The sequence below is a fragment of the Pelmatolapia mariae genome, linkage group LG2 (assembly GCF_036321145.2).
Source record: "Pelmatolapia mariae isolate MD_Pm_ZW linkage group LG2, Pm_UMD_F_2, whole genome shotgun sequence".
NCBI classification, from domain to species: domain Eukaryota; kingdom Metazoa; phylum Chordata; class Actinopteri; order Cichliformes; family Cichlidae; genus Pelmatolapia; species Pelmatolapia mariae.
In genome coordinates this window covers 5,912,217-5,937,984 of record NC_086228.1, presented here as the reverse complement: position 1 = coordinate 5,937,984, position 25,768 = coordinate 5,912,217, and the positions used below count along the sequence as shown (strand labels likewise).

Here is a 25,768-nt window from a genome sequence, read left to right as displayed (position 1 = left end):
TGCTCATTCATGGCCTCCAGGCATTATTTTTGCCTTTAAGGTTCATATTGGGAGTTTACTAACAGAGCACAACTTACACAAGCTGTAAACACACATTCAGCAGTCTTCCTTGTAAAGCACTTGTAGACAGACCACAGAGGAAATGGGCTCTAAATGCTGCTGCAGTGATGCTGTAACAAGCCTTTGGTAGCGTTTAACACATCCGTCATTTGTCACATCCACCAACCATAAAGGTCAAAGGAATTTTTCAGAGCAAGTAGCGCACTGAATTCTTAAACCCCAGAAACTGATTGAACTTGTGTGTGTCGGCTAAGTTGAATGATGGCCTGGAAAGCAGATGGTATAGACCATTAACTTCAAATGTACAGAAGAGGGTGGGGGGGGGGGGGGGGGGAGAGAAAAGAAAGAAAAAACAATCTTTGAAGACTAGTGCTCATTCTGGATAATAAGCAACTGAGCTGGAGGGCTGTGTCCATCTAGTGTTTGGACTCTGTAACTGTAGCATTAACATGAAAGATAGTGTTACAGTATGTGTGCTACAGGAACATAATGTGGTTTCCTGAGCTGTAAGCGTGTGTAAATGTGTTACTTGAGTTTGTTCTGCACTTCAGCACGAGTTTCTTCTTGCATTACATCCCTCTAGCTGCAAAGATCTGCACTGATTGCATGCAATGCTACAGCAAAACAGCAAGGAACCAAATCATAGGAAGACAGTCATGGGTTTAAGAAAAAAAAATTAAATGGTTTAAACCACCGTTTTATTTGGCATAATTTAAAAATCATTTCACTGTTAGTTCATTTATACAAATATGCTTTTGTTATTTATAAAACAATTACAGATTTCTACAAATCAAGTTCCCAGTGTAAAAGCGTAGTACCACGCACACGGTAGCATACAGCTCCAGGACACAGACACAGAGCCCACAGGTGTATGTTCCACTTTAACAGCATCATCTAAGTGAATTTGGGACATGGAAAAAAAAAGAAAAAAAAAACGAGCTCACCACAGATGACAGTTTTTAACATAACGTGCACTTACATTCAACTCTCCACAAACCTATCTGGGAAATGTTCACACATCTTCTGGCAGATGTCAAACCGCATCACTGTTATCACAAAAACCTCTTGCTCGGTTTGCACTTCAGTTATTCTAGACTTTACACCGGCCACAATCTAGGCTGACTTATTATATACCCGCTCAAAGGTGTACATGAAAATAACTATAGTAAAAAAGGGTTTCTATATTTGCTGCCAGCTGTAAGCAAAAAATAAAAAATAAAAAGAGCAGCTAGTCATTACAAAAACTATTTTACAAAAACGTATAAAAATCTTCAGATGTGACAAAGCACGTTCCACCTACACACCTTTTTGCTAACCGTATGTGCAAGTTCCGCTTGTGCCTTATTCCACCATGCAATGCAGGGAACCGCAATCTGTTAAGAAGTGTGGAACTCAAGAGCTGCGTTTCACAAATGCAAAGACTTGCTGCACAAGATGTCAGTTTAGCACCTGTGTCTTTAAAAAAAAAAAAAGTCTGCAAGATGAGTGTATTTACTGGCAGGAAGTAAGGCAGAGGGCTTCTGAAAATTCACAAAAATAAAACTCTTGAGTTGGGTGGGACCTGTGCTTAAACGTCTTGTGGCACTTTCAGAGCTATGATGAGAAGCTTTGGGTTTGACAAAGAAGACTGCTATTGTCTTTGGTTTAGATAAGGCACCTAACCAAAAAAAAAGGCTCCTTTCATATTGTACAAAAACTTCTATTACATGATTAAAAAGGGAGCCATCACGGTTCTTCTTCTATGATGAAACCAAGACAATAGCAAATTACAAGTATATAGCCAACGTAAGCCAGTTAAAACATATTGCTATACTGATTCAGTTAAGCGGTGGTCATAGTTGATGAATTTCAGTGGAAGACAATAATGAAACTGAAAAGAAATATGGAGTTCTGGTTTATCAAATTGAAATATTAACTACAACACACATAATTCTTACTGATCAAATAAACAGACTATTACAAAAACATTTACCTTTGGCCGTACTTGTAGGTTAAAAAACATTTATGGAAAAAAAAAAATCATTTACAGAGTAAATTCACTATAATTAGACAAAATACAGCCTCCTTGACCCCCACCCTATCAGAGAGAAATTCTTAGGCATGTTTTTAAATGGCACTCAGTGTGAGCTTCAACAGTTAATAAGTAGACAGAGAAGCTTCACGACAACCTGACTCCCTGACTGCGTCAGCTCCAAAAATCCTGTACCAGCATCAGTTAATTTGGCTGAGTCTTTATTACACCTGCTCCTCCATTACTGAAGAGGACAAATGGTGTGCTGCTTTTAATGGGTCTGGCTTATCTTCAAAGACCTACTGGTTCTTCTGTGTGGAGCAGTGAAAGAGCAGTGCGAGAGGCTGAAGGGGCAGCCTGCCAACAGCTCTAACACACCAGACTGAGCACAAGGGAATTGTAACAAGGGAATTTAACCTTTAATCTGTGCATTTGGTTTAAGGGCTACTGGCATTTGCCCAGGAGTCATCAAACCATGTCTGGGCTCAAGCTGCTTGAAATTAAAACTTGTTCACCTTCTACTCGGCTGTTCATTACGTCTAAATAGTCAAAGTCAAAGCATCTTGATGGTAACCTTGCTTGAGACTCATGAGATGCAACCTAGGTGAGAATTTGAGGTAGTCATTAGTTCTCCACCTGAACAAAGGCAGATCTCTTCTCTCCAGTCAAACAGGGTAGCTTGGTTGGTTTAGATGTTATTATGGCTTGTGGCAACCATTATCAGCATTTTATAAGGCAAAGCAGAGAAGCTAAAAATGTAGAACAGATGTAAAATGAAACGTGTAAATATCAAAAGTTAAAATTCAAGAAAAACAGAGGAGAAACGGTCAGTCGCTCTCATTAAGGCATGGTCACTTTGGTGATGATGGCAACACGGCGAGATCCTCCTGGCGATGAAGAAGGAAGAGAGGAGTAACACAGGAGCCGAAAACTGCCAGAGGTGATACGGAGACAGCCGACTGGTGACCTTTGTTCCTCAGCCTTCCCTTTGCATCCGTGGATCTCCACCATCCCCTCTCCATAGTCCAAATCTGGGAACCATTCATTACAAAAGCACACACTTTTCTTTTTTCTTTTTCGTGACTGGATACAACACTGCCCTCACAGCTTCAGAAAACACCTCCTTGACCCCATCCTGCAGCAGTGCAGAACACTCCATGTATTTAACAGCCCCAATCTGCTTGGCCAGGGCATTGCCCTGCTGCTGGGTTGTAGGGACCAGGCCCTGCTCCTTTAACTTCTTCACCGTTTCTGCGTCACTTCTTAGGTCCTTCTTGGTGCCTACCAGCAGGATGGGCACATTTGGGCAGTGGTGAGACACCTCAGGGTGCCACTTGTGCCTGACATTGGCGTGTGAGGAGGGGCTGCCGATGGAAAAGCATATAATGAACACATTGGTTTGGGGATAGGACAGAGTGCGCAAGCGGTCATACTCCTCTTGGCCTGCCGTGTCCCACAGGTTGAGGCTGACAGTGCGGCCATCCACACTCATCTGAGCGCTGTAGTTGTCAAACACTGTGGGAATATACTCTTCAGGAAAGGCATTGGTTGTATAAGAGATGAGCAGGCAGGTTTTACCCACTGCCCCGTCACCCACCACCACACACTTTATGGTCTGCATCCTGCCTACGACCACTGGGGCTGCAGCACCTGGCAAAAGGGGGGGAAAAGCACCTGAATAACTGCTAACAGCAACACATACACATCCTGTGTAGTGACAGACATTTCATTGCCCGCATGATCGTTAACTGGTGAAGATCTCATAACACAAGATATCCGTTTTATTAGCAGTACAGCTTTTCACCTAGTTAGCAACTGAGCTAACTGTCCCCGTCGTTAACTAATCGACGTAGCGTTCATCACCGTTACATAGGTACGCTCCAATTCCAGATGCTCCTTAATTAACAAACTTTATAAAGTTGTTGTCCAGGAGAGGCCGGGGTGTGAATGGAAAACGAGAGGCATTTTTTTTTACCGGTTGTTTACACTTTACCCACTTTACTGCTGTTCACTTTTAATACTAGGCGTTCCCCTAGCATAAAGCTACCCTCTTACTAGCATCGAGCTAAGGAACTAGCGAATTTAGTGGCTAGCGAGCTAGCTAGTTAGCAAACAAGCTGAAACTTGATTTACAAGTCACTTTCTCAAAAAGATATGTTTAGGACCAGTTATTGCCCCACCAGCTTCTCAAAATTCCTGCTCAATTTTTGTATATACTTCAGAAGTAGTTTTGGGCTGTACGAAAGAAATATAACGGTTTTCATGACTTACCGCCACTTGGCTTTCGATCTCTTTTTGCCTGGTATAGTCAATCACAGCCGCATCCGGGGAGCTGTCCGTCACGTAAAAACCGACGTAGGGATGTAATGCAAGCTGGTAATTGTAGTTCTATTTTGAGTCAGTCGTTTGCATAACACTAGATGGCGGTGTAAAACTATTGTCATGACGCTGCACTCATCTAGCCGAAAAATATGCGGAACCAAAGAGAAAAGTAAGAACAAGACGAGGTGAGTTGTACACTCACATTAACCAAATCACTTTTTACTTAAATTGTGTATTTTTAGGACACTTTTCTAACAGTTTTATTTTACTACATTACCAATATTTGATATAGTAACTAAATGCTAAGTCAACTTTTCAAGTGCTAAACTATCCCTCCTTTAAAATATGCTGTAGTATATCTCATTAATGCAATAATAATAATAATAATAATAATAAAAACCTAAATGGAAACATAAGTGCTTAATGTGGTCTGTTTATTCTTGTTAATATTCACATTAGAGAACCTTTTTCTTAAACTGTGTCTATTTAATATTCCATCCATCTGTTTTCTTCTCCTTATCAAATTCAGGCTTGTGGAAGGGGGGCTGGAGCCTATCCCACAGGGGAAGCAGCAGCGTTCACATATTTAACTTAATGCAGGATCAGCCTCAGAATGTGTGTGACATCTATATCAGCATACAGAAGTTAAGCCAATGTGGGGTAGAGAGTAGAAGGGGTTAAATTGCTTTACACAGGGATGCATTGGCATTGTGGCTTCAGAGCAAGAAGGTTCTGGGTTTAAACCAAAGGTACAGCTAGTGTACCTTGCCCAAGCCGATGTGTGATGATTTGTCCTCTCACAGATGCAGAAAGACAGGATAGTTAACTCCATGCAACATCTGCTTATAAATTGTAGAATGTAGCTGGCATAATACACAAAGAACAGTAAATCGCATAGATACACAGCAATATGATGGTATATGTAATGTGGCTCAGTGGTAAAAGGAATCAGATTATTGTGATTATGTTGTTCATGCTTTAGTCAAACATTTTCTTAGTCCTCCTGGAGAGGAACGGTTACCAATGCTTTCCTCTCATCATGGTGAATTGTGGAATTCGCTACCGGGCTTCTTCACTGCCCATTTTTTTTTATTCCGCTCTCAAGACCAACCTCTTCTTTTTGACTTTCAACACAGTTTGAGATGTTTATTTTTTATGTTATTGTTTTATACATTTTGAATTGAATCTTGTATTGCATCTATGCTTTTATTTGTTAATAAAATGTATTAACACAAAAGAAAATACAACATACATATGTGCTTATAAACTGTAGAATTTAGCTGGTTTGATCCACAAAGAACTGTAAACCTCAGAAACATATGATGGTATAGGAAAATGTACCCCAAGGGTTAAAGGCTAATCCAAGAAATCAAATAATTTGCTTGTGAATCGGTTTATTCTGGTAATGAAATGCACAGAATTACAACATGGCTATTTAATTTTAACAAATACTTCTCTGTTGGAGCTTCTGCTCCATGACCCTGTATTTGTCAGAGAGAGACATCAGTTGAGCCAAGGATGATTTTTAAGTTCCTCCAGGGTTAGGCGGTCTTTATGGATCTGGTTCAGAGAACCTGACAGAAAATCCTTGCAGTCTTCACAGAAATAAAATAGAGGTGTCACATTTTTGTGTTCGTATAAATTTACATGTGGATGATCGATACAGACAAAGGCAAAGAAAACACAGAAAACCACATTTTCACTTCAAACGCAAATCGCAACAGGTTGGGGAATTAACAACTGGCTTACCGTCTGAAATGTCGCTACGTGTCCTAGATTTCGATTTGGTGGAGGTGTCTGGGAGGATGTAGTGCAACAGCTTATCCATCACAGTGCCTAGCTGCAAAACTGTGATGCAGTCTGCTGTATTCGCATTGGATTCATACAAGTCCAGAGTTGTCTCTGATATCCAGAGAAATATTATTAATGGTGAGGAATTCACATGGACACAAGATGCATGGACAGTCCAGGACATTTGAACACTGGGACTGATAACCTACCACTTCTTCTTCGAGTGACTGCTTCTGGAGTAAAAGTGGCTCCACATCCAAAATCAATGTATTTCACTTGTCGGCACTTTGAAAGATCAGCTGATACTTCAATCACAATGTTGTTTGCCTTAATATCCCGATGAAATACACCCCTGGAATGCATCTCAATAGCTGCATCTACCAGCCTTCTCATTATATTCTGACAAAGAAAAGAAAGGTATGTTCAAGCCACAAGCTTTGCATTATCCATGAAAGATTGCTATATATATTATCTCACAAAAGTTAGTAGACCCCTCAGATTTTTGTAAATATTTTATCTTTTCATGGGACAACATTGAAGATTTGGCACTTTGATACAATGTAAAGTAGTCAGTGTAGAGCTTGTATAACAGTGTAAATTTGCTGTAACCTCAATATAACTCAACATACAGCCATTAACGTCTGAACCGCTGGCAACAAAAGTGAGTACCCCCTAGATGAAAATGTCCAAATTGTGCCCGAAGTGTTAATATTTTGTTATTATTTTCCAACACTGCCTTAACTCTGTTGGCCATGGAGTTCTCTAGAGCTTCACAGCGTGCCACTAGACTCCTCGTACACTCCTCCATGATGACATCAGGGAGCCGGTGGATGTAAGAGACCTTGCGCTCCTCCACCTTCCATTTGCCCTACAGATGCTCAATAGGATTTAAGTCTGGAGACATGGTTGGCCAGTCAAGTACCTTTACCCTCAGTTTATTTAGCAAGGCACTGGTCTTTTTGGGAGTGTTTTGGGGTTGTTATCATGTTGGAGTACTGCCCTGTGGCCCAGTATCTGAAGGGGTGTTCTCACTTTTGTTGCAAGTGGTTTAGACATTAATGGCTGTACATTGAGTTATTTAGAGGAGACACCAAATTTACACTGTTTTACAAGCTGTACACTGATTATATTGTATGAAAGTGTCATATCTTCAATGTTGTCCCATGAAAAGATAGAACAAAATACGTACAAAAATGATGAGGGGTGTATTCACTTTTGTGAGATACTGTATTTCCTTCCTACCACTCACTTACCTTAACCTCACTCTCATGCAGAAACCTGTTTCTGCATTGCAGATACACATCCAAATCTATGTTTTTTTTCTGCCTTTCAAAGACCATAATAAGTTCGTTTACTGAGTCGAACCACTCCAGTAGTACTGGGGTAACATTGCTGCTTGTATTCTGTGGTCCTGCCCCAACTTTCATCAGCAATGCCACTTCCACGGGAACTTTGGTCATTTTATCATTAAGAAGCTTTAGAACCAGAGAAAATTTAGGTCAGTGTTCAGACAATGAATAATATGCCCCATGTGTTCAGGCAAGACATTTTCTTGACATGCTGTGAAATATTCGTGTTTCTCAACACAAATTTTCCAAAACAAAAAGCAAAAGTGTCAAGAGAAAGGACAAACATCGCTTACCATTGGTAGGCGGTCGACACGATTCTGAAAAACACGTTTTATAACAACCTGCATTACAGAGAAAATGTGGTTTAGAAAAAGCACATAGTTCACAGGATTTACTAGAAGAACTGTGAGGTACACATATAACAAGTCATACTCGGACATTGTCTTCTTTGCGTCTTCCAAAGTAGACAGTCCCGTAACCTCCTCCACCCAGCAGATCCAGCTCTTCATATTTTGATTCAAAGTCCTCTACAGAGACACAAAACAGACATGGGGGTCTTGATTATTGCATGTAAAACAGCCAACATTGGCTTAGTTTATCTACACATTTATACAGGCTTTGTTAGAATGTCCCTACTAATTATCAGATGAATACCAGCTAAGCTTGGAGCGTTTGGGAAGAAAACAGCCCTTTTACTAGCTGGAAAGGGGCTCTGTCATTGCATATGGGATTTCAGCATATTTTTACCTAGCCTATGACTGTTGTATGTGCTGGGTAAGGGGACATCAGTCTTGTAAATGGAGCGGCTGGACTCCTCCTTTGAGCTAGATGTTTTGCTCTTTTCATTGAGTGGCTCCTCAGTTTCATTGTGGCTAGATTTATGTTTGCCAGTCTTCTTTGTGAAAGCAGCTGCAAAAACGAAAAGCAATTAGACCTCTGAACTCTACACAGGGGCTCAGAGCTGATCAATAACAATAAAACAAAAGTAAATATCTCTGAATGTCTTACTTACACTTGTCCTCAGCGCAGTCTTTCCTCGTGCTGCTTTTGAATTGTCCATCTGGCTTCCTGTCCTCTATTCTGAAGAACCAGGGCTCAGTGTGGCCTTCTGTGGTTTGAAAAAAATATCAATTTGTTAATGTGATGTTAATGTTAATGTAAACAAAAAAAAATCAAGCAGGTAGACTTATCCCACCTAGATTATTATCACCACTCACAGCACGTGGAACAGTAACGGTTGGCCAAGATTTAAAAGACATTTTGACATTTCTTCAGATATTTTCTCTTTGCAGTAAACTCACTGTTGACATTTTGACTTTTCCAAGTTGTCTAGTTGGAACTATGATAGACCCTCTTTAAATAATGCTGTCATGACACCATAGAAGTCTAAACTTCTAATTTATGCTAATCCTGTCTCCGTGGCTACAGAATATCAAGTCAAATATTTCACTGTCTTGTGTCACCTTGTTATTTTTGGTTTCTTTTGATTCCATATGTCAGATCTTTTTGATTTTATCCTGATGTATTTTTATTTCTATGTTCAGCACTTTGGCCAGTGATTGATGTTTTCTAAAGTGCTTTTATAAAGTAAGTTGGTTGGCAAATGATTAAAGAGCAGGTTTGTGTAGATACACCCAGGAGAAGCAGCGAGTCTGTGACAGAACATAGAGGCAAACAACAATTCACTTTCACATTATCACTCTTGACCAAACTTTTCCAATATAGGCCTCTCATTCTAAAAATAGACCCGAAAATCTTCCCATATTGCACTTTCAATCAGTCTAACTGCAAATGAGGAAGGCTGTTCCCACATTTGACCATTTAAAGAGAGGTCTGCAGACTTAAATTTCTCTGCATACAAACAGACCATAAAAAACCCTGTCGTGTATCTTTTGGACCTCATCCTCTTTGATGAGCAGTAGTCTTTAAGCTCATATATCACATATTCACCTTCAGACAAGTCATTATTCCCACTAATCCAGTGCTTTCAGATCACTGCAGAAAGAAGCTAAAAAGAGGGATCACTTTAGACTGCTCCGTCTTACACCCCTGGAGATCTGCTGTTGATGTCACCACTTGTACACTGTGGCAGGTTAAAAGGCCAGCGGTGACCAACAACCGGACACTCGAGAACACAAAGAGGCACCAGTTTATTGCCTTTCCCAAGAGGTTCTGGCGTCACCGAAGCCTATAAAGGGAGAATTCCCACTGGGACCCCTACACCCACAGTCACCCTCCACCCCACCCCTTGCACCCCACTATTCTGCCAGGAGATTCCCCGGGACGTCTGCAGCATTTCCATGACTACAACCACTGACAGGAATGGGGGTGACTGTGTCAAGAGATGTAGCAAGAGGGAGAGAAAAATGGAGGGGTGACAAGAAGACAGCAAGAGCTGCAGCTGATGCAGACGAGGGATCTTGAAAGCAAATACATACTGAACAGACACATAATATATTTATAATTTAAAATAAAGAATATATACTGACAAGCACATTTCTCAGACAATAACAGTTTCACATCGCTATCTTTATTTATCTTCTGTCATTTACAAAACCATATAATACAGTGAATAACAACCACTGCTATTCAATAAATTTAGACTCTTTTGATATAAAATAAGCAAAATAATAATAACAATCCCCCAACAGCCTCTTCTTCAGTTTATAAAGTGCATCGTAATGATGAGGCTGAATATGAATAGTTCAATATTGTACCGAGTTCAGTTAGGACTGTAAGACAGCCAAGTTTGAGAACACCATGATCACTTAACAGAGAGGTCACAGTATTCACATTTGGATGTGTTCCTAAAAAAAAGAAAAAAAGAAAAAAGTGTTTTGTTCCATACAAGAGACTGAAACGGTTTGCCAAATTACACTTCTGGCAGCACACTTGTACATACAAGGCACAGAGTAGTGTTGCATTTTATTACTGTGACTTAAGTGTCAACCTGTTCTACAACTGGAGACAGAGTTTTCTTGTCCTATTGCCTGCAAAGGACACAAATGGGTGTAAATAGAGGTAGACTGTAGAAAATCCCCTATCCTGTTACTGGGTGAAACAAGAGATGAAGTATCCCTGATGCTCCCACCACACGGTCCTATTGCACATGTAGAAACCGAGCACTCAGACTACACATGCATGTCACACAAATCAATTTTTAATGAACTACAGCTGACAAAGAGCTCAAACAAACAATCACAAAACTGTAAAGACAGGAGAAGTTTGAGGAGGCACTTATTCATGTCCATCACCTCCACAGGGGCTGAGCAGCAGGAGCGGTGGAGGTGGCAGACCCCCGAGGCATTTTGGGCCCAGGTATCCTTGAAGCTGTTGGGATTTTAGAGCTAGCAGGAGTGGGGCTTGTGCTTGTCGTCTTGGCAGTTTTATTTCGGGCTGCCGATATGACAGCCGTACGTATGGTCTTAGCTGTGGCCGAGGATGGGCTGTGGGCAGTGCTAGGCTGACAGGGAACCTGAGACTCTGAGTTTGGGGCGAGGCGTTTGGAAACGCGGAGAGGAGTGCCTCTGATGAAAGTTGGCTGGGTGCTGCCAGAGCCCTTCTCTGGCACAGATCTGTCTGAAGTCCTGCGGGCCAGGGTGGGCTTCCCCGGAGCCTGCGCCTCACTTACAGTTCTCTCCCGTGTGCTGTTACTTCGCTTCACCTCAGCCGCTCGAGAAATAGGAGATGAACGCATTGACACACTACGAGGAGTAGCCAGGCGGGTAGGAGTTGATGAGTTTGTAGGGGGTGGGTTTCCACATGAAGAATCGGTTCTAGAGCGTACCCTGGGAATGCCCGTGCTACTGGAAGGGCCTGTGCGTGACACAAGTCCCCTCTTGGCTCCTATCCCACTGCGTACAGGGACCTTCATGGTTCGAGCCTCTTCCTTTGATGTCGGAGACGCTGGGGTCGACCCCTCTCGAAGGTCAACCTCCCTTTCTTTCCTCCACTTGGAGCAGAGGCTTGGTGTTGGTCGTGGGAGTGGGGAGCCTGGGGGTGACAAGGTGTCATAGGATCTAAGGCCTTTCACCAGAGTGTGGCACTCCAGCGTTTCACCGACACGAGAATATGACCTCCCCGTCTCCCTCTCGGTACTTGGCAACTCAGGATCCTCCTCTGGCTGTGACTGGCTGAACTCCGGTAAACTGGAGGGCATCCAAGTCTCCTCCGCAGGTGTGGACACCACATCTGTGTCTGTCCGGTTTGTTAAAACTCCATCAGGCAAACACGTCGCAGCACTTGGTTCAATAGAGGGTGCGTCTCTCATCTGTGGCTGCGACTGCTCCTCCACTGGAGCGCTGACAGATGACTGCAGTTTGGTCTCAGATCTGGAGTACCTATTGAGCCCAGTACTGTTGTCACTACAAGACTGTATTCCACTTGTATGAACAGATGGTTGTAATTCCTCATTGACACAAGAGCTGTTGGATTTTGAGTGAATAGGATGATTACTGGGCATTACCGGCAGGCCAAAATTCTGCCTGTAAGTGGAAGTTCTGCTTTTAACACACTGGGTTGGTGTGCTATGAGTAGAAGCAGAGTCTGTATAGGAACGGTTAACTAAAGCCATGTTTTCATGTGAAAAATCCACTTCTTTTTCAGTTAACTTGGATTGGTTTTGCCTCAGATAAGAAATACTCTCAGGTCCATGTTGTTTCACAACAAAGCCACTTTCATGCTGAGAATGACTAAATGTTGCTGCTTCAGTGTTTAATTTTGTTTCTTGGCTGTGCTGAGCCGTGCTCCCTCGGCCCAGGATGGGTCCTTGGTCAATGGGGGAACACATGCCATCAGTCTCTGGAGAGCTGCAGAGAACAGCAGAGGTCTCGTGGTCAGAGGAGCTGTTTGAGTGATAACTGGTTGATGTTGGGCTGCTGCCCAGCTCAGGGAAGCTCTTGAACACTGGTGAGTTGTGGAGATGGCTATCGTTGTGAGAGTGTTGGAGGTATCTGCGGGAATCAGAGCTTCTAAGACTACGACGGCTCCAAGTGTAGCTTAGATTCCTCTCTAGGAGTTTTTCCAGCTCATCCTGGCTCTCCTGACTGGGAGGCTCTCTGGCGAGGCTCAGGCTCAGGTCTAACCCAGTGCAAACGGCCAGAGAGCGCCGCTTTTCTGCCATCTCACGTTGGCGTTCCAGACGTTTCTGTTCTTTCAATTCACGTTCTGCATTTTCCTATGAAAAAATGAGAGAGAAAGGACAGTTGCTCACTCATCTTTAGCATACAGTTAAAGTTTCTATGACGCAATTTTCCTATCGACAGCTTCTAACCTGGACTGCTCTTTGGAAGCGGTGGCAAAACAAATGAAAGACCCTGCAAGCCTCCTCCAATTTAAAAGTGCTGTCATCTTCACAGAAAAACTCCACCAGAGCCTGACTCGACATCCTCATACCCTCCACCTCGTCCTCTGCCTCCTTCAGACGTTCTTCAGCCACCTGTAGATACATTTTACATGAACATATTCATTACCCCTTCAATTAAAGCCCCAAATCTTGAACTTGAGATAACCTGTCTCAAGTTGGAGACAGTCCATTTAAAAATCAAATTTTTTGCACACCTCCAGGAAAGGCTGTGTCTGCTTCTGAATCTCTGCCTCAGTCTGTATATTTGCCTTGAGGGTCGCAACTCTGCTTTTTAACTTGGCCAAGTCATCAAGCACAGACTCTTCACAAAACCTGCAAAAGGAGGAGAGGACAAATACATACATGCAATTATTTTGTGAACTGAACAGAAACAGGTGTATAAACTGTATGTCTCAACAAAGGGTGAATAATTAAAGACGGGAAATAAATGATTGCACATGATCGAAAGTGTCTAGGAATTTGTCATAAAGAAGACCTATTATGCTTTCCTCCTTCTCGTCATATATCCCCTTACAATGATGGATGCTCATAATAAACATGCCCAAAACTTCATATACAGAGGGTCAGAATCTGTGCAGGTAATTCCTGTGACCTTGAAGTTCAGGCTGCAGACTGCTTGGTAATGCTTAGACATTTTCTATACCTCTATCTTCTACACCTCTTCCCTCTATATGGTCACCCCAGGTGCCCAGCCACCCACTGTTCAAAACTTCAGTTTTTCAGGGGTAGCCAACCAGAAGAGCCTTAGCTTAAAGTGAAGGGGAAGAGAGCTAAAATGGCTCATTTCATGACAGCGTGTGAACTCAGTGGCTCCATCAAAGCCTAGCATAAGATAAGTAAGGATATTATAAGCTGAGAGTCATGTTAAACTACTCTAACCAGCAGGAATTAAAATCTGCAAATGAGAAAAACATGTCCCCTTTAAATATTCTAGCAAGAATGCAGGAGCAAGGGTGCAGGAATTGAGAGTCTCATAGAGATATTCATCTCTTAGCACCCAGCTGTAGTCACCAATTGAAATAAGAAAATGGTCAAAATGTCCAGCAGCTTAAGTAGTGGCCATCATACCCCACTATCAACCATGCATCTTTTGCTGACAGCTGGGTGTTTTGTTGTTTCGGTAGGGTGTTGGAGGTATTATTGTCATTAAGACTAATGATCATTCAGACTAAATAACAGTAAGATATAGAGTTGGGGAAAAAAAGACTGACCTGGAGGCGGAGCCAACATGACCTAGTTGGCTGGGAAATGACAGTAAACTCTGGTCTTTTTTCACAGCTTCCTGTGGAGACAAACACATGATTAATCAGCCATTGTTTCAAAGGAAGCAAAACATTATTTACCAATGGTGAGAAAAATCTGACGCTCTGCAAAGCAATCTGGTTTGAGGGCCTTCAACTACTTTTTTTTTTTTGAACCAACTGTACTTCTTCAACTGAAAATAGGTACTATATTTCACGGCATCTACATTTCAGATCGTACCATAGCAACAAAATGCAGCAAATTCATGCCTGGCTTGTTGGCTTTGGTGTCAGCCAGCTTCAGCAGCGATGAAATTCGAAAACCAGCAGCATTTCCTGAATATCCACCCTGAGAAGACACGCACAAGGTCAAAACAAAACACACGCACAACACGTGACAGCTTTAAACAAACAACGATTCAAAGCCCAGGTGCGCAGTCTGAGCGGCGCCTCTGAACACAAACCCAGACCACTAGCGTTTGGGTAACTGTAAACAGATTAAAAGAATCGAAAAGGAAATAAAGAAGCACTCACTGCGTTCATATAGTTCCCCGCTTTGAGGACCAGACGAAGGATGGAGTGTAATTCTGGGCAGCTCAGCAGTTCTAGGAGCGTAAAAGACAGATTTAATACTGTGCCTCACGGTTGAAGGAGTGTGAATGAAGCGGACATGAAGGGCATGAAATAAGTCAGCAACTTTGTTCTGACACTTAAATTGACTATTGCACTAAACCTTTATTTTAAAAAGTTGCTAGCAGCAGGTTACTCCTAAATCTTAAAGTATTTAGCATCCAGAATAAGTCATCTCATTTGCATCCTGACTCCTAGGATTTCTGCAAATACAAGCATTTAAAAAAGGGCAACAGGGTTCCCAGATCTTTATAGTGGCGGAGTACACAACTCCCTGCTGTTACTTTACCTCGGGCTGCTTCCCTCAGACATCTGGCTGCCACACACAGAGAGGTCACAGCAGGGTCAAACTCTTGCTGCAGGATCATGGCATCCAGACGAAGGCGAAAACTGGTGAAAGAGGGAAAAACGGGGGAACAGATTGATCAGTGGAGAGTGGTGATTGATGACAGGGACATCAGGCACTGGTTAAATAAGCAGTCGATCATCAGTGAAAATCAATTTGAAAATAGGAGTTAGGTTCTATTGGAATACTTTTTTTTGGTAAAAAACAAACAAACAAACAAACAAAACAAAACAAAACCCCCAAAACTGGGGGTTGATAAAGAGTGTACCTGGGGACTTCCACCAAAAGCAGCATGAAAAGATCAGGCTCTCCAAGCCAGCTCCGGTCCCCACTGAACTTCTTAAGGCGAGACTCCTGACAGAGAATAGAGGCTGGGTAAAGCTGCCAACATCCCATTAACAGTCAATTCCACTATCTCCTAGTGTGGTACTTCTCTAAGAAACACAGACCACATCACATGCAACATGGTGTAATGGCTAACTCTTGATCATTCTAACCAGAGCCAGATGATGAGTTAGCAGAGGGCTGGAGGAGAGGAAGAAGCTTGTCACTGTTGCGTTTGTATGCCAGAAAAGGCGCTTTACCTCCTCATTGTCAGGCAGCAATTTACAGAGCTCTGTGAGCTTCTCCGCTCCATAACGGCCTCCGGTGCCCTGCCTGATATCCTCGACTATCTCCTTAGCTGGCCTGCGGAAACACAACAGACACAATTCAGCATGACGTCATTTGCCAAGCAATGCTCGTTTCAAGTCAAGGTACAGCTACCCAAAAGAAATGAGCACAATCAGCTCCGGTTTTGCAATGATCGCACAATAAAAGAGGCTTATCCTGTTCTTATCAGTCCGAGTGTCACGGAGGGAGGGTCAGTTGACGCCACACTGGCGATGCAAAGCGGCATATCCACTGGGCAAATAAAATGCAGACATGCACAGACGACGGCTGAAGGACAACGGGGTGAAAGAGCAGAAACTGAGATGACTGGCTGTTTGATCTCTGTATTCCTTTCTGCAAGTGACACATCTGTCCTCCATTTCAGCAGTTTTCCCATTAGCCTCTCCCCAATTCCCACTACAGCACATCACAGGCACTAAAACTACAGTTTGCAGCCTTTATCCTCAAACAAACTCATCTCATTCATGGCTCAGCAGTCACATCCGAATCTTATTGTCTAACACCAACGGATAAAGATCAAACTATGAAAACATGTAAAAGCAGTGCATGAGGGGGAAAAAAGAAAAAAAAAGGGGGAAAAAAGGGACATCCATTTCTAAACAGAAAGAGCTTTTGTTAATTGCTCCAACAAAACCTATTGAAAAAAACGAAACAATCTAAATAAAAGAAGGAAATAATATTGAAGGGAGGGCTACTAAGACACTGATAATACAAAGACTTGATTTTGTCTACACTCCACCCACATTTGAGCAGTAGCTCTGTCTGTCTTCAGACAGAGGGCAAATAAACTTCCAACTAGACAGATGTTTGTGTACAGAAGAGGCTCTTTTCACATAATGGCTTCCCCTACATGTCTCAACAGATCTAGTTTAGAAAAGAAAAGGTTTTCAATTGAGTCTCTTGGAGGCATGACAACCCCTAAACTTGGCACGTCGTACTCCTGCAGTTCAAAGTACATGTAGTTCTGCTAAGTAGATATCGTTCGTTAGTTTCATTCCATTCCATTTCAGATGTTAAACTGTATCCAAATGTATTTACATGACTATGAAACCTCTCATTCACTGCAAGAAGTGCAGCTTTGTTTGAGCCAAGCAAACATGCTAATCAGGCTTTTAGATGAATATGACAAGCCACCAGTGGGGTCTCTCTCTGCAGGGGGGGGGGGGGGGGGGGTAGCTTTAAGATTAGACACTCTTTAAGGGCACCAGCAGGTGCCGACTCTGACTCCTAAGGCTAAAGCCAGCCGCTTGTTTACCACCCTCCTTCAAGATCCAAGCCAGCTGTTCAGGGTACACCACCTCCTCCTCCCTGACACCAGACATCCTCTCTCCTGACGAGGCTTCGCACTTTAACACAGACACCTGTCCACCTTTGACATATGGCCACTCTCTCCAGTTTAACCCAAGTCAAATACTGCTCCCTTGGGCACCGCTGTATGCATCCCACTTCAAACGGCCTCCAGTACTGGTGGCAGTTTGATGAAATGCAGAGAAAAGGCCTAGCTGTTGGCGCTGCAACTAAAAACATTATTCATGCAATACAATTTACTTTCTCAGCTACTGTTTAACCTCTGAGATGTCAACACATTGTAAGAAAAATCACCATATGCTTTGAACTAAAATGGACAAGGACTTCTCCAGCCGACAGCCCAAACCACAAAGAATATCAAGTATATAAAGTGATATGAAACAGGAAATAAATGACAGTACCCCCACAACTTTGATAAAGTGGGACAGCCAACAAACTTAGGTGCCTCTGTGATGTAAAATTGGTTGGTTCATTGACAAGAATATTAGGCAGTCTGCCAGAAGTTATTCTTAGGCCCTTATCTATTTTATGATGCACAAGAAAATCTCCAACTTAGATCCTTTTTGCCCTTAGCTGCTGTAAACAGGTTGATTCCTGCATCAGGCAGAGCTCTCGTCACATCTCCTTAAACTGATAAGTGCCAATTAGGAGATATGAACAGACTACTGCTGTACTTGTTAAACCACACTGACTGCCTGATAACTTCCACTTTGCTTTTAAAATTATTACTTTGAAAAAGGCCAAATTAATCCCTTATGTAAAACGGTCTGCCTATTGAGATTAGACTGGCTACATCATTAGAGTCCCTTGAACCTCTTCTTAAAATATCACAAAGGCCTTTATGAATGTTTGCTCTGTAGCTGATTTCTATGCTCCTTATCTTCTTTCCTTCTGACCCGTTTTGTTTTATTTATGATATGTGCTTCTTTAATGACTTTTTTTCCCATGACCTCTTTTTGCTCTTTCTGTGAACCAACTGAAACATTTCAACAGTGAGAATTTCTTAGGCTTACATTTTGAACTGACGTAGAAATATTCCAATGTTCATACTGCGTTTGGAGTCCAATAAGGAGATCTGTTTAGAAAAAAAAGAAAAGAAAAAGAGGACAAAAAGCAAAGGACACATTGTGAGAGCAAGAAAAAAAAAAAAAAAAAAAAAGAGCCAAATATTTTTTAAAACTGTCTCATCATCTACATGATCTTACCTCCTCTGAGCTATCCTGAGGGGATCTGCAGCGCAGCAGTGAAGAGCGCCGTCTCAGGGTGCTGGTTCGGTCCCGAGGCTTACTGTCCTTCTGACCAAACAGCTCATCCAGAGAATGGAGGTCTATGGGGAACTCATCTTCATCTGGGGCCGCCCCACTCCACACGCTCTTTCTCCCCTCCACCTTCTCTTTGGGGATTCGCTCCCAGTTCAGCTTCCTCAGCCGGCTCCGACGAGCGCTATCCGCCCGGCTTAAAGGTGAGGAGGAGGAAGAGGTGGAAGCCGTGGGGGGAGGTGGGGGAGGAGGCGGCGGTGGTGGTGGAGGTGGAGGTGCTAGAGGAGGCGGTGGAGGAGCGACCAGCGCCGCACGCGGCTCCATGGTCGTCACTTCCGCAGCGGCAGGAAGGGCAGGCTGTGTTCCATGAAAGGCACGAGATTCCTTGATGGCCACACTCAGGTTGATGTGCATAGAGGCAGCCGGGCTGTTTGAGGGAGGGTCAGTCTGACTTTCTTCCAGTGATCTCTTGTCCAAAGGTCAAGCAATAACCCCAGTCTAGGAAACAAAGCGGCAACAACAACAACAAAAAAATCTTATCTCAGACATTATTGAAAGCAGAAACAGTCGGTGTAGAGTTTTGCAACTGAAAACCGGTCAGTCAGCTTCCAACTAGGCCAGTGAGCTCCCATGACTTCAGCCTTACAACTGGTACGAGCTAAAAATCTAAGCCCAAGTTCAACTTTCAATGAAAGTTCAAGGCATTTTTTTGGGAAAGCATTAGCTGGGCAGGATGAGCTCTTCCCCCTCTGCGACCTGTTTGAACAGCTTGTCCCATCCTGTTCAGTTTCACCTCACTGAATGCGCGCGCGCACACACCTCCACACCGCCTTTTCCTCTTCTAATTAGAAAATATGGAGACCGGTGAGGTAAGACGCACAGTTAACCACAAAGCCCAGAAATAAATGCTCTGCCAGCTTCTTACGTATTCCTTCTTCGCTTTGGGGAGGGCATCATCTGAAAGTGGGTTGAACACGCTTGCACCAGCAGGTTTTTAAGCAGGATTAGTAATGCAACTGAGAATGACTCAGAAGTTTCAAAAGTCTGGGTTCAAGGGAAACGCTTTAATCTTTACACGGCTTTGGATTTGGGGGGAAAAAAAACACACATCCTCTCGTCATTTCTCGCGTTCTCCAAATGAATTATAAGGTTTGGCAAACTTTTTTCACGGACGCGCTTGATTTCCAGTCTGTTCCACTGCATACCGCGCGGGCGCGCTGCACAAACCGGTAATCTCAGTCTCCATCATTTAATGAGATATTCATCTTGACAAGCGAAAATATTATCTGACAAATCGTGTTGCCCAAGAACTCGTGGGAGGATGAAATGTTACATGGAAAGTAAGCTTTGTTTTTCTACATCAACGCAATAGCATCCGTTACTTTTTCATAAGAACGCTCTTAAAAAAGAAAAACATTTTTTAAGTTTCAAAAGATTTCTACTGTTGACATTTAGTGCATCATTTTTTTATAACCTGGTAGTTTATCTCTGTTATTTTTGCGTAGATCTAACTTAAGAAAAATCGGATAAACATTCACTTCATGTTGCCCGACAGTGTTCCAATTATTTAACGCGTCTGATTCTGGTCCTAATCAGGTTTACTTACCTGCAGTTTCCGGCCACAGTTTCCAGTGAAGTTGTTTAAAAAAAAAAAACTCCAACAAGAGCCACAGCTAGAAACATCGAGGTCTAATTTTTTTTTAACATATATACATTTTTTCCCATGTCGTTTTTGTCCCGGTAACTTGTACCACTCCACTCGCTGCACTCCTCTTGTCTTTCCAAACTTGCAGGGAAACTTCTACACTGCACGACGCGAACGCGCAGGCGCACGCCCCCCACACTGATATGCCTTTATTGTATCCTCCCAGTTTTCCCATGGGCGGATTTAGGGTTTTTCAGGTTGGCGCAAACTCTTTATTAGATCATCTTTAATCCACTTTCAGATTTTACAGATCCTGCAATGGCGATAAATTTATGAAATGCTTACAGTTTTGGAAAGGATTCAATAAGGGTGTTAATATCTTAAACAAAATCAATAACTCAAAGCCTTAACCTCACATATCACTTTAATCTTTCTTTTATTGGACTTAATACCTCAGTGGCTTTGTCTACAAAGTCCGCATAAGATTGCACACGGCACCTTGTATTATGTCAGGAGCCCTGCCGAAAACTTGATAAGTGTCTATTTCAGAAAAATCATTAATGTGGGCAAGACCTCTGATGTGGGAATTGTGCAGAAAGGCTTGATCGTGCTTTGGGAAAGCTTGTGGGGGGGGGGGGGGGGGGGGGGTTCAGAGCCTGAGAGTGGGACCAAAGGTCCATCAGACCTGGGAATTATGTCTGTATCTCTTCCCCAAAGCACGGACGGAGCTTATAGGTGAAAGCCAAGAGGCTAGATGTCCCTGTGGTGTGCTGAAATGGCCTAGGTGCTTGGATGTGGACTCATAACACCGACCTTTCATCTAAGGTGCTGGAGCACCCTGGCCCATGTCACCTGGTTATCCTGAGTCCGGCTCAGGTAGCCCCTCTCAGAGGCCACGCTGACAGGCACTCTTCATCACTTCTGGGGCTGTGGTAATTAGGAGGTTACGACCCCAGAGATCTGTCCATTGTTGTGCCTGAGCAGCAGAGCATGTTGTAGTGTACCGTGCCAGAATAAACCTCTCTCAGGAACTTCACTTTCTATTCAATAACTCACTTGTCAGAGTACAGTGTATTTCCCAGAATACAAGGAAATGCCACTGTTAAGAGACAGAAGCTTTATAGTCCATAAAGAGTCTGAACAATCCGGCACAATTCCACATATTCTGACAGGATTCATGCAACACAGCCAGTGTGACAGCAATTAATGAATAGTAAGGAGTTAACTTGGCTTCCCTTGCATTCTCCACCATTGCAAGGAGACAAAACAGCGTGTGATGTGTACAGGCCCACTTCCAGCCGGTCCTCTTTGCATAACAGTGAGCTTCGTAGCCTGTGCTTCTCTTGGTCTATTCTTCAGTGAGTCAATGCGTATGTTCATGTGCAAGATTTGTGTGTGAGCCTGTGTAAGTAATCAGTGCATTCAAGTTAACCAGCCCTTTGCAACATAGAAGAGCGTGTAACAGAAGTGTTTTTCTTCATCAATACTTCTCTGATGTCTTTCTGATGCTTTACCCTGAGTGGAAAAAATGAGGCCCAACACATGAGAAGCCAGTGCCAACTACCCCGTCGCTCAGCCTTTAGTTTAGTGGGGTCGTTGCAGCCATGCAGCAAGTGTTAGTCCTTCGCCATCTCTCCCTCTTAATCTCTCTTTGAAGTCTCAGGGGGGTTATGTAAAGGTGAAGGCTTTTAGCTGCCCACTCCCCTACTGTATACAAGTATGCATTATAGATGAAGTGTTGACACTAAACCTAAATAATGAGAGGTGCACACACAGAGATAAAAGCACAAAAAAATGCTTTACAGTACTTTAGGAATGGTGATTTCTTTCTATCTATAGACCTCTGTTGCAGTTTTTCACACTTCAGAAATTAATCCGGATGTCAAGAAATCAATATGCACACACGCACGCACACACACACACACACACACCAGATGCCCTAGTTATTAAGTGTGCAAAAGTGGCAGTAAAACTGTTCCATGTGAAACTATTGATATCGCCGTATGGGGTCTTAGTGTTATTCTGCCTCTGGTGAGTCTGGTCTCCCTCCTGGGGTCCTGGCAATTTCCATGGCGAAGTAAATAGGTCAGTGTGACTGTGGCTCTGCGGGAGTACTAAACACATGCACAGACATGGCGTGCCTATGTGTGCATGAGAAAACTGCACGTGGATACACACACCTGGGTCAGAGCCCATTTGGTTTGGGGAGGTACTTCTAATCAAACCCAGCTTCCTTAGATCCTTCTTGGTTTTCCAGCTGCACTCAGATCACGTGCAGTGACCGCAGTCTCTGGCTTTGGTCAGGCCGCTTGATAAGGAGAGACAGGAAAAGACAGACAGCACACATACATTGTGATTGTCTACCTCCCTTTTCCTTAATTATTTTTCACATAAACACATGTGTGCAGGCATGACCTATTACACTACATTGCTGCTTCATACATGAGACCTTAGACTGTATTCATCCCCACTTATAGATAATAACAGAAGACACAAAGAGAGGCTTACACACACACACACACTGCTGCACAGTGTAACTTTAAAGGTTCACAGACAGGCCGTTAGACAATGATACAAACATCATGGAGACAGAAAGAAAAGAGGCTGTGTGAGTCAACCTTGTGGGGAAAGAAAAGCATGCAATGACGAGAGATCTGTGGAAGCTTTCACTTTCTTTCTTTTTTTTTTAGTTTTCCTCTTTTTGCCAAAGCAAACACATCTGTGTTTTACTCTGTAGACTGATTTTGCAGAAACTGCTATGAACTGACTAAAAGACAAGCGGTGTGACTGAACCCCGTAGAAAGAGGCTTGTGGATGTGCCTGTGTGTGTATTTAAATTAAACTCAGCAGGGTGGAATGGAAGGGGAGACTAAGGTGCTTGTGGTCAGATGTCCTTGGGGTGTGTATGGGGGTGGGAGGGTCAGCTTTGTTAGTCTTTGCACATCTGGCCACTAGAGCCACTTCCGACTCCAATTAGGATTTCCTGAGACTCAATAAAGGGGATTATTGGCCTGAAAAAACACTCGGACAGACTCTCCCACCCTCCATTGCCTTCCTGCCCCAGCTGCTATGGTCATTACGCTAGTCAGAAATACAGTCGCACTCCACTAGCAGTTCACAATGGCACGGTGACATACAGCGACATAGACAAATCAGTCCTTTTCTTCCCCTTCTTTTCTTCTTATCCCTCTTTCTGTTTTTTACGAGATGTAGTAAGACTTTTATATTTGATCGCTGCTTTACAGTCTTCTCATGTGTAAAACAAGTCAAGCGCTTCATAAATGTCATTGAAGGAATGGAAAATAAATTTCTCCCTAACTGGTTTCATGAGCTGCCCGCAAGAGTCTGGATACACTAAGCTGTGGTCAAAGCCCCGCAGCAGAGTGCAGGGGAGTTGGGGTGCAGTGATAGGGGGTCCCGAGCAGCTGCTTGTGTGGCAAGACAGTTAATATTCAAAGGGCTGAGTCTGTCGTAAAGAAGTCACTAAATAGAGGTTGACAAAGCGCGTCGGACAAACAAAGACTTCGCCCTAAGTAGGCTGTGTATATAGCATGAAGGGCAATGAACGGATGAGTTTTGCCGGGGTGGTCATGTATGGAGTCTATAGTGAGTTTCAAAGCAGGGCCCCCTGCTCTTCATCCACCACCATCACAGTTAACTCCAAACTCAACCAAACACAGTGCTCTGACTCTAATTATCATTGTTATTATTATTATAATTAGTATCAAAATCAATTTATTGCCAAATGTTGAGCAGGTTTACAACATTAGGAAATTGCTGCGGTACTTAGTGCAAACATACTGTTATACAACTCTTAAATAGACATAAAAATAAGAATTAAAAGTGCTAAGAGGATAGATATGTACATGAGTGCAGGTGGTGATCAGTGCCAAACATGGAATGATGCAGTGAACACAGTGTAGGGTCATGTGTTAGTGGTGGGAACAGTCATATGGTTATTAGTAGTAGTAGTAGTAGTAGTAGTATTTTTGGAAGACTAAATCATTGTGTGTGTTTTTTTGTTCATGCATGAGCTTTTACTTTGCCTTTGTTTGCAAAAACCACCCAACATTCAGACAAATTCTACATTCTTTCCTTTGGTTTCCATTGGCGTACCGGTTGTAGTGTGTACGTGCTTGATGTGGAGTAAAACTTGGCAAATTCTCTTCTACATCACCACAAACCATGCATGTACACAGACATACACATAGACAGTCACTTCAACTATCTAAACCTAATTATTCCCCCCACCTCCGTCTCTCTGTGCCAGCCAGTGATGTCACCCATTAAGAGACACTGGGGCTGTTGGCTTGGTGCCCAAGGGCGGCCATGCAGGAGGAGAGGAGAGGATGAACCCCAAGAGTTTGGCTAGATCTTGTATTGGGGTTGCAGGGATTAACAAGTCTGCTTTGCTGCTGAACCCGCACAACCCAGCCTCCTACTTTCTGCTTCTTCACTGTCTCTAAAAGACATTTAACCAACGCATTTAAAAGCTGAAAAGAAAACATGGAGGAGCTATGAGGGCCAGGTCCCAGGGGGACTCCCTCTGGGATTAACCTAGCTGCTACTCTGTTCCCATCATTTCAAATGGCATTCACTGGGCCTGTACTGAAGCCTATTCATCCTGTCTAAATTGTTGCATAACAATGCGTCCTGCCTTTTCCTGCAGTGCCGGAGTTGTTAGTAAAATAAGGGACCCTTGGGCCCCAGAACTGCTGAGCCAAGGCCCAGTTTCTTGTGTTGTGGGGGGAACCTTTGGAGCCTGGAGCTGTTGTGTGAGTGACTGGACATTTGGGGCACACGTCATAAGAGGGGGAGGTTTAATGAGTGGCATACTAATTGTGCTCTCGCTTAAAGAAATTGCTCATCATTTCAGGGAACTCACTGAGTTGCTTTCCAGCTAGATTATAAGATCTATAGCACCCTGATATCATTCTCTTCTGTGGAAGGTCTGGAGCACACACTGGTTCAAGAGCTCAGATATCTGAAGTGAGTTTGAATTGAGGTGCTTTGTGCACCTGATTAGTGCAATTCTGGGTCCCTTCCACCAGGAAACCAATCAGAAATGAGCTTGAATAATAAAACAGCAGTGTGTGTATTTATTGTACAGATTAAACAAACAAAGTTTAATCAGTGGGCTTAAGAGGTGATTTAGAGGAGATTGGGGGCAGATTTTCCTATTTTCAGACAGAGGTAGATTAGCTGTTGCCCCCGTTTTTCTGTTTCTAGCCTTATGCTGCTGTTGGGATAAGGTAGCGACATAAAAAAAAAGATGAAGGAGACATGGAAGTGCAAAAAACGGCATCTCCTTAAACTGCCACTCAAGCCTGCTTTCAAAGTATTATATAAAAGTTGGACAGTGACAGTGATGTCGCCCATTGGTTTGAGCATTTTTGCTTTCATCATGCTGGTGATTTGAAATCTTATGTAACAACCAGGGAGTCAATATCACTGTGAAACTGCATGCTCATTGGCTAAAGATTTGCTAATCACACCTTGTTAGCCAGTGATCATACACTGAATAATTCGCCTTTTTGAAACTGACATTGACTAAATTTTACAAAATGTATTTAATGTTTTATTCAGCATGACCCGAAATGTGCGACTGAGCCCATTAACTCATCCAATAAGTGTTTACAGGGCTTAGGGCAGAGGGCAGTTTTCCTGTGGACTTCTAAAGGACTCAAGTCTTTTTTGCAATCGCAGATGTCGCCCCCTGGTGGCCATTAAAGATGACAGGCTGTCTATCCCCATATCCTCATCCTAAAA

General features: G+C 43.0%; 3 protein-coding genes across 3 annotated transcripts; all 3 read right to left on the bottom strand.

The window, feature by feature from the left end:
* Positions 1-756: 756 nt before the first annotated feature.
* Positions 757-4,406, bottom strand: rhogd (ras homolog gene family, member Gd). The gene is made up of 2 exons (XM_063491596.1): positions 4,343-4,406; positions 757-3,721 (listed from the first exon to the last, which is right to left on the bottom strand). The coding sequence occupies exon 2, from the start codon at positions 3,690-3,692 to the stop codon at positions 3,117-3,119; it is 576 nt and encodes a 191-aa protein (XP_063347666.1). The 5' UTR covers positions 3,693-3,721; positions 4,343-4,406; the 3' UTR covers positions 757-3,116.
* Positions 4,407-5,778: 1,372 nt separating this feature from the next.
* On the bottom strand, positions 5,779-9,835 carry LOC134638193 (serine/threonine-protein kinase pim-2-like). The gene is made up of 9 exons (XM_063488694.1): positions 9,793-9,835; positions 8,546-8,641; positions 8,281-8,442; positions 7,966-8,060; positions 7,827-7,874; positions 7,438-7,659; positions 6,394-6,583; positions 6,143-6,295; positions 5,779-5,988 (listed from the first exon to the last, which is right to left on the bottom strand). Exons 1-9 carry the CDS (start codon positions 9,833-9,835, stop codon positions 5,897-5,899), a joined length of 1,101 nt encoding a protein of 366 aa, XP_063344764.1. The 3' UTR covers positions 5,779-5,896.
* Positions 9,836-10,062: 227 nt separating this feature from the next.
* Positions 10,063-20,121, bottom strand: fhdc2 (FH2 domain containing 2). The gene is made up of 12 exons (XM_063491588.1): positions 19,961-20,121; positions 18,301-18,852; positions 18,109-18,170; positions 15,700-15,802; positions 15,384-15,469; positions 15,059-15,159; positions 14,674-14,744; positions 14,381-14,488; positions 14,110-14,180; positions 13,093-13,210; positions 12,806-12,970; positions 10,063-12,709 (listed from the first exon to the last, which is right to left on the bottom strand). The coding sequence occupies exons 2-12, from the start codon at positions 18,766-18,768 to the stop codon at positions 10,784-10,786; spliced, it is 3,279 nt and encodes a 1,092-aa protein (XP_063347658.1). The 5' UTR covers positions 18,769-18,852; positions 19,961-20,121; the 3' UTR covers positions 10,063-10,783.
* Positions 20,122-25,768: the final 5,647 nt, after the last annotated feature.

Bases quoted from the DNA above. Each gene is read 5' to 3' on its own strand.
- rhogd (XM_063491596.1), bottom strand. From the start codon at position 3,692: ATGCAGACCATAAAGTGTGTGGTGGTGGGTGACGGGGCAGTGGGTAAA.
- LOC134638193 (XM_063488694.1), bottom strand. From the start codon at position 9,835: ATGGAAATGCTGCAGACGTCCCGGGGAATCTCCTGGCAGAATA. The intron at 8,642-9,792 runs GTGGGGTGCAAG...TTCAAACCACAG, and splicing joins GGGAATCTCCTGGCAGAATA to AAGGCCACACTGAGCCCTGG. The intron at 6,584-7,437 runs GTAAGTGAGTGG...TTTCTTTGTCAG, and splicing joins TGCATGAGAGTGAGGTTAAG to AATATAATGAGAAGGCTGGT.
- fhdc2 (XM_063491588.1), bottom strand. From the start codon at position 18,768: ATGCACATCAACCTGAGTGTGGCCATCAAGGAATCTCGTGCCTTTCAT. The intron at 18,171-18,300 runs GTAAGATCATGT...TTTTCTAAACAG, and splicing joins CTCAGGATAGCTCAGAGGAG to ATCTCCTTATTGGACTCCAA. The intron at 12,971-13,092 runs GTGTGCAAAAAA...ATGTATCTACAG, and splicing joins AGACACAGCCTTTCCTGGAG to GTGGCTGAAGAACGTCTGAA.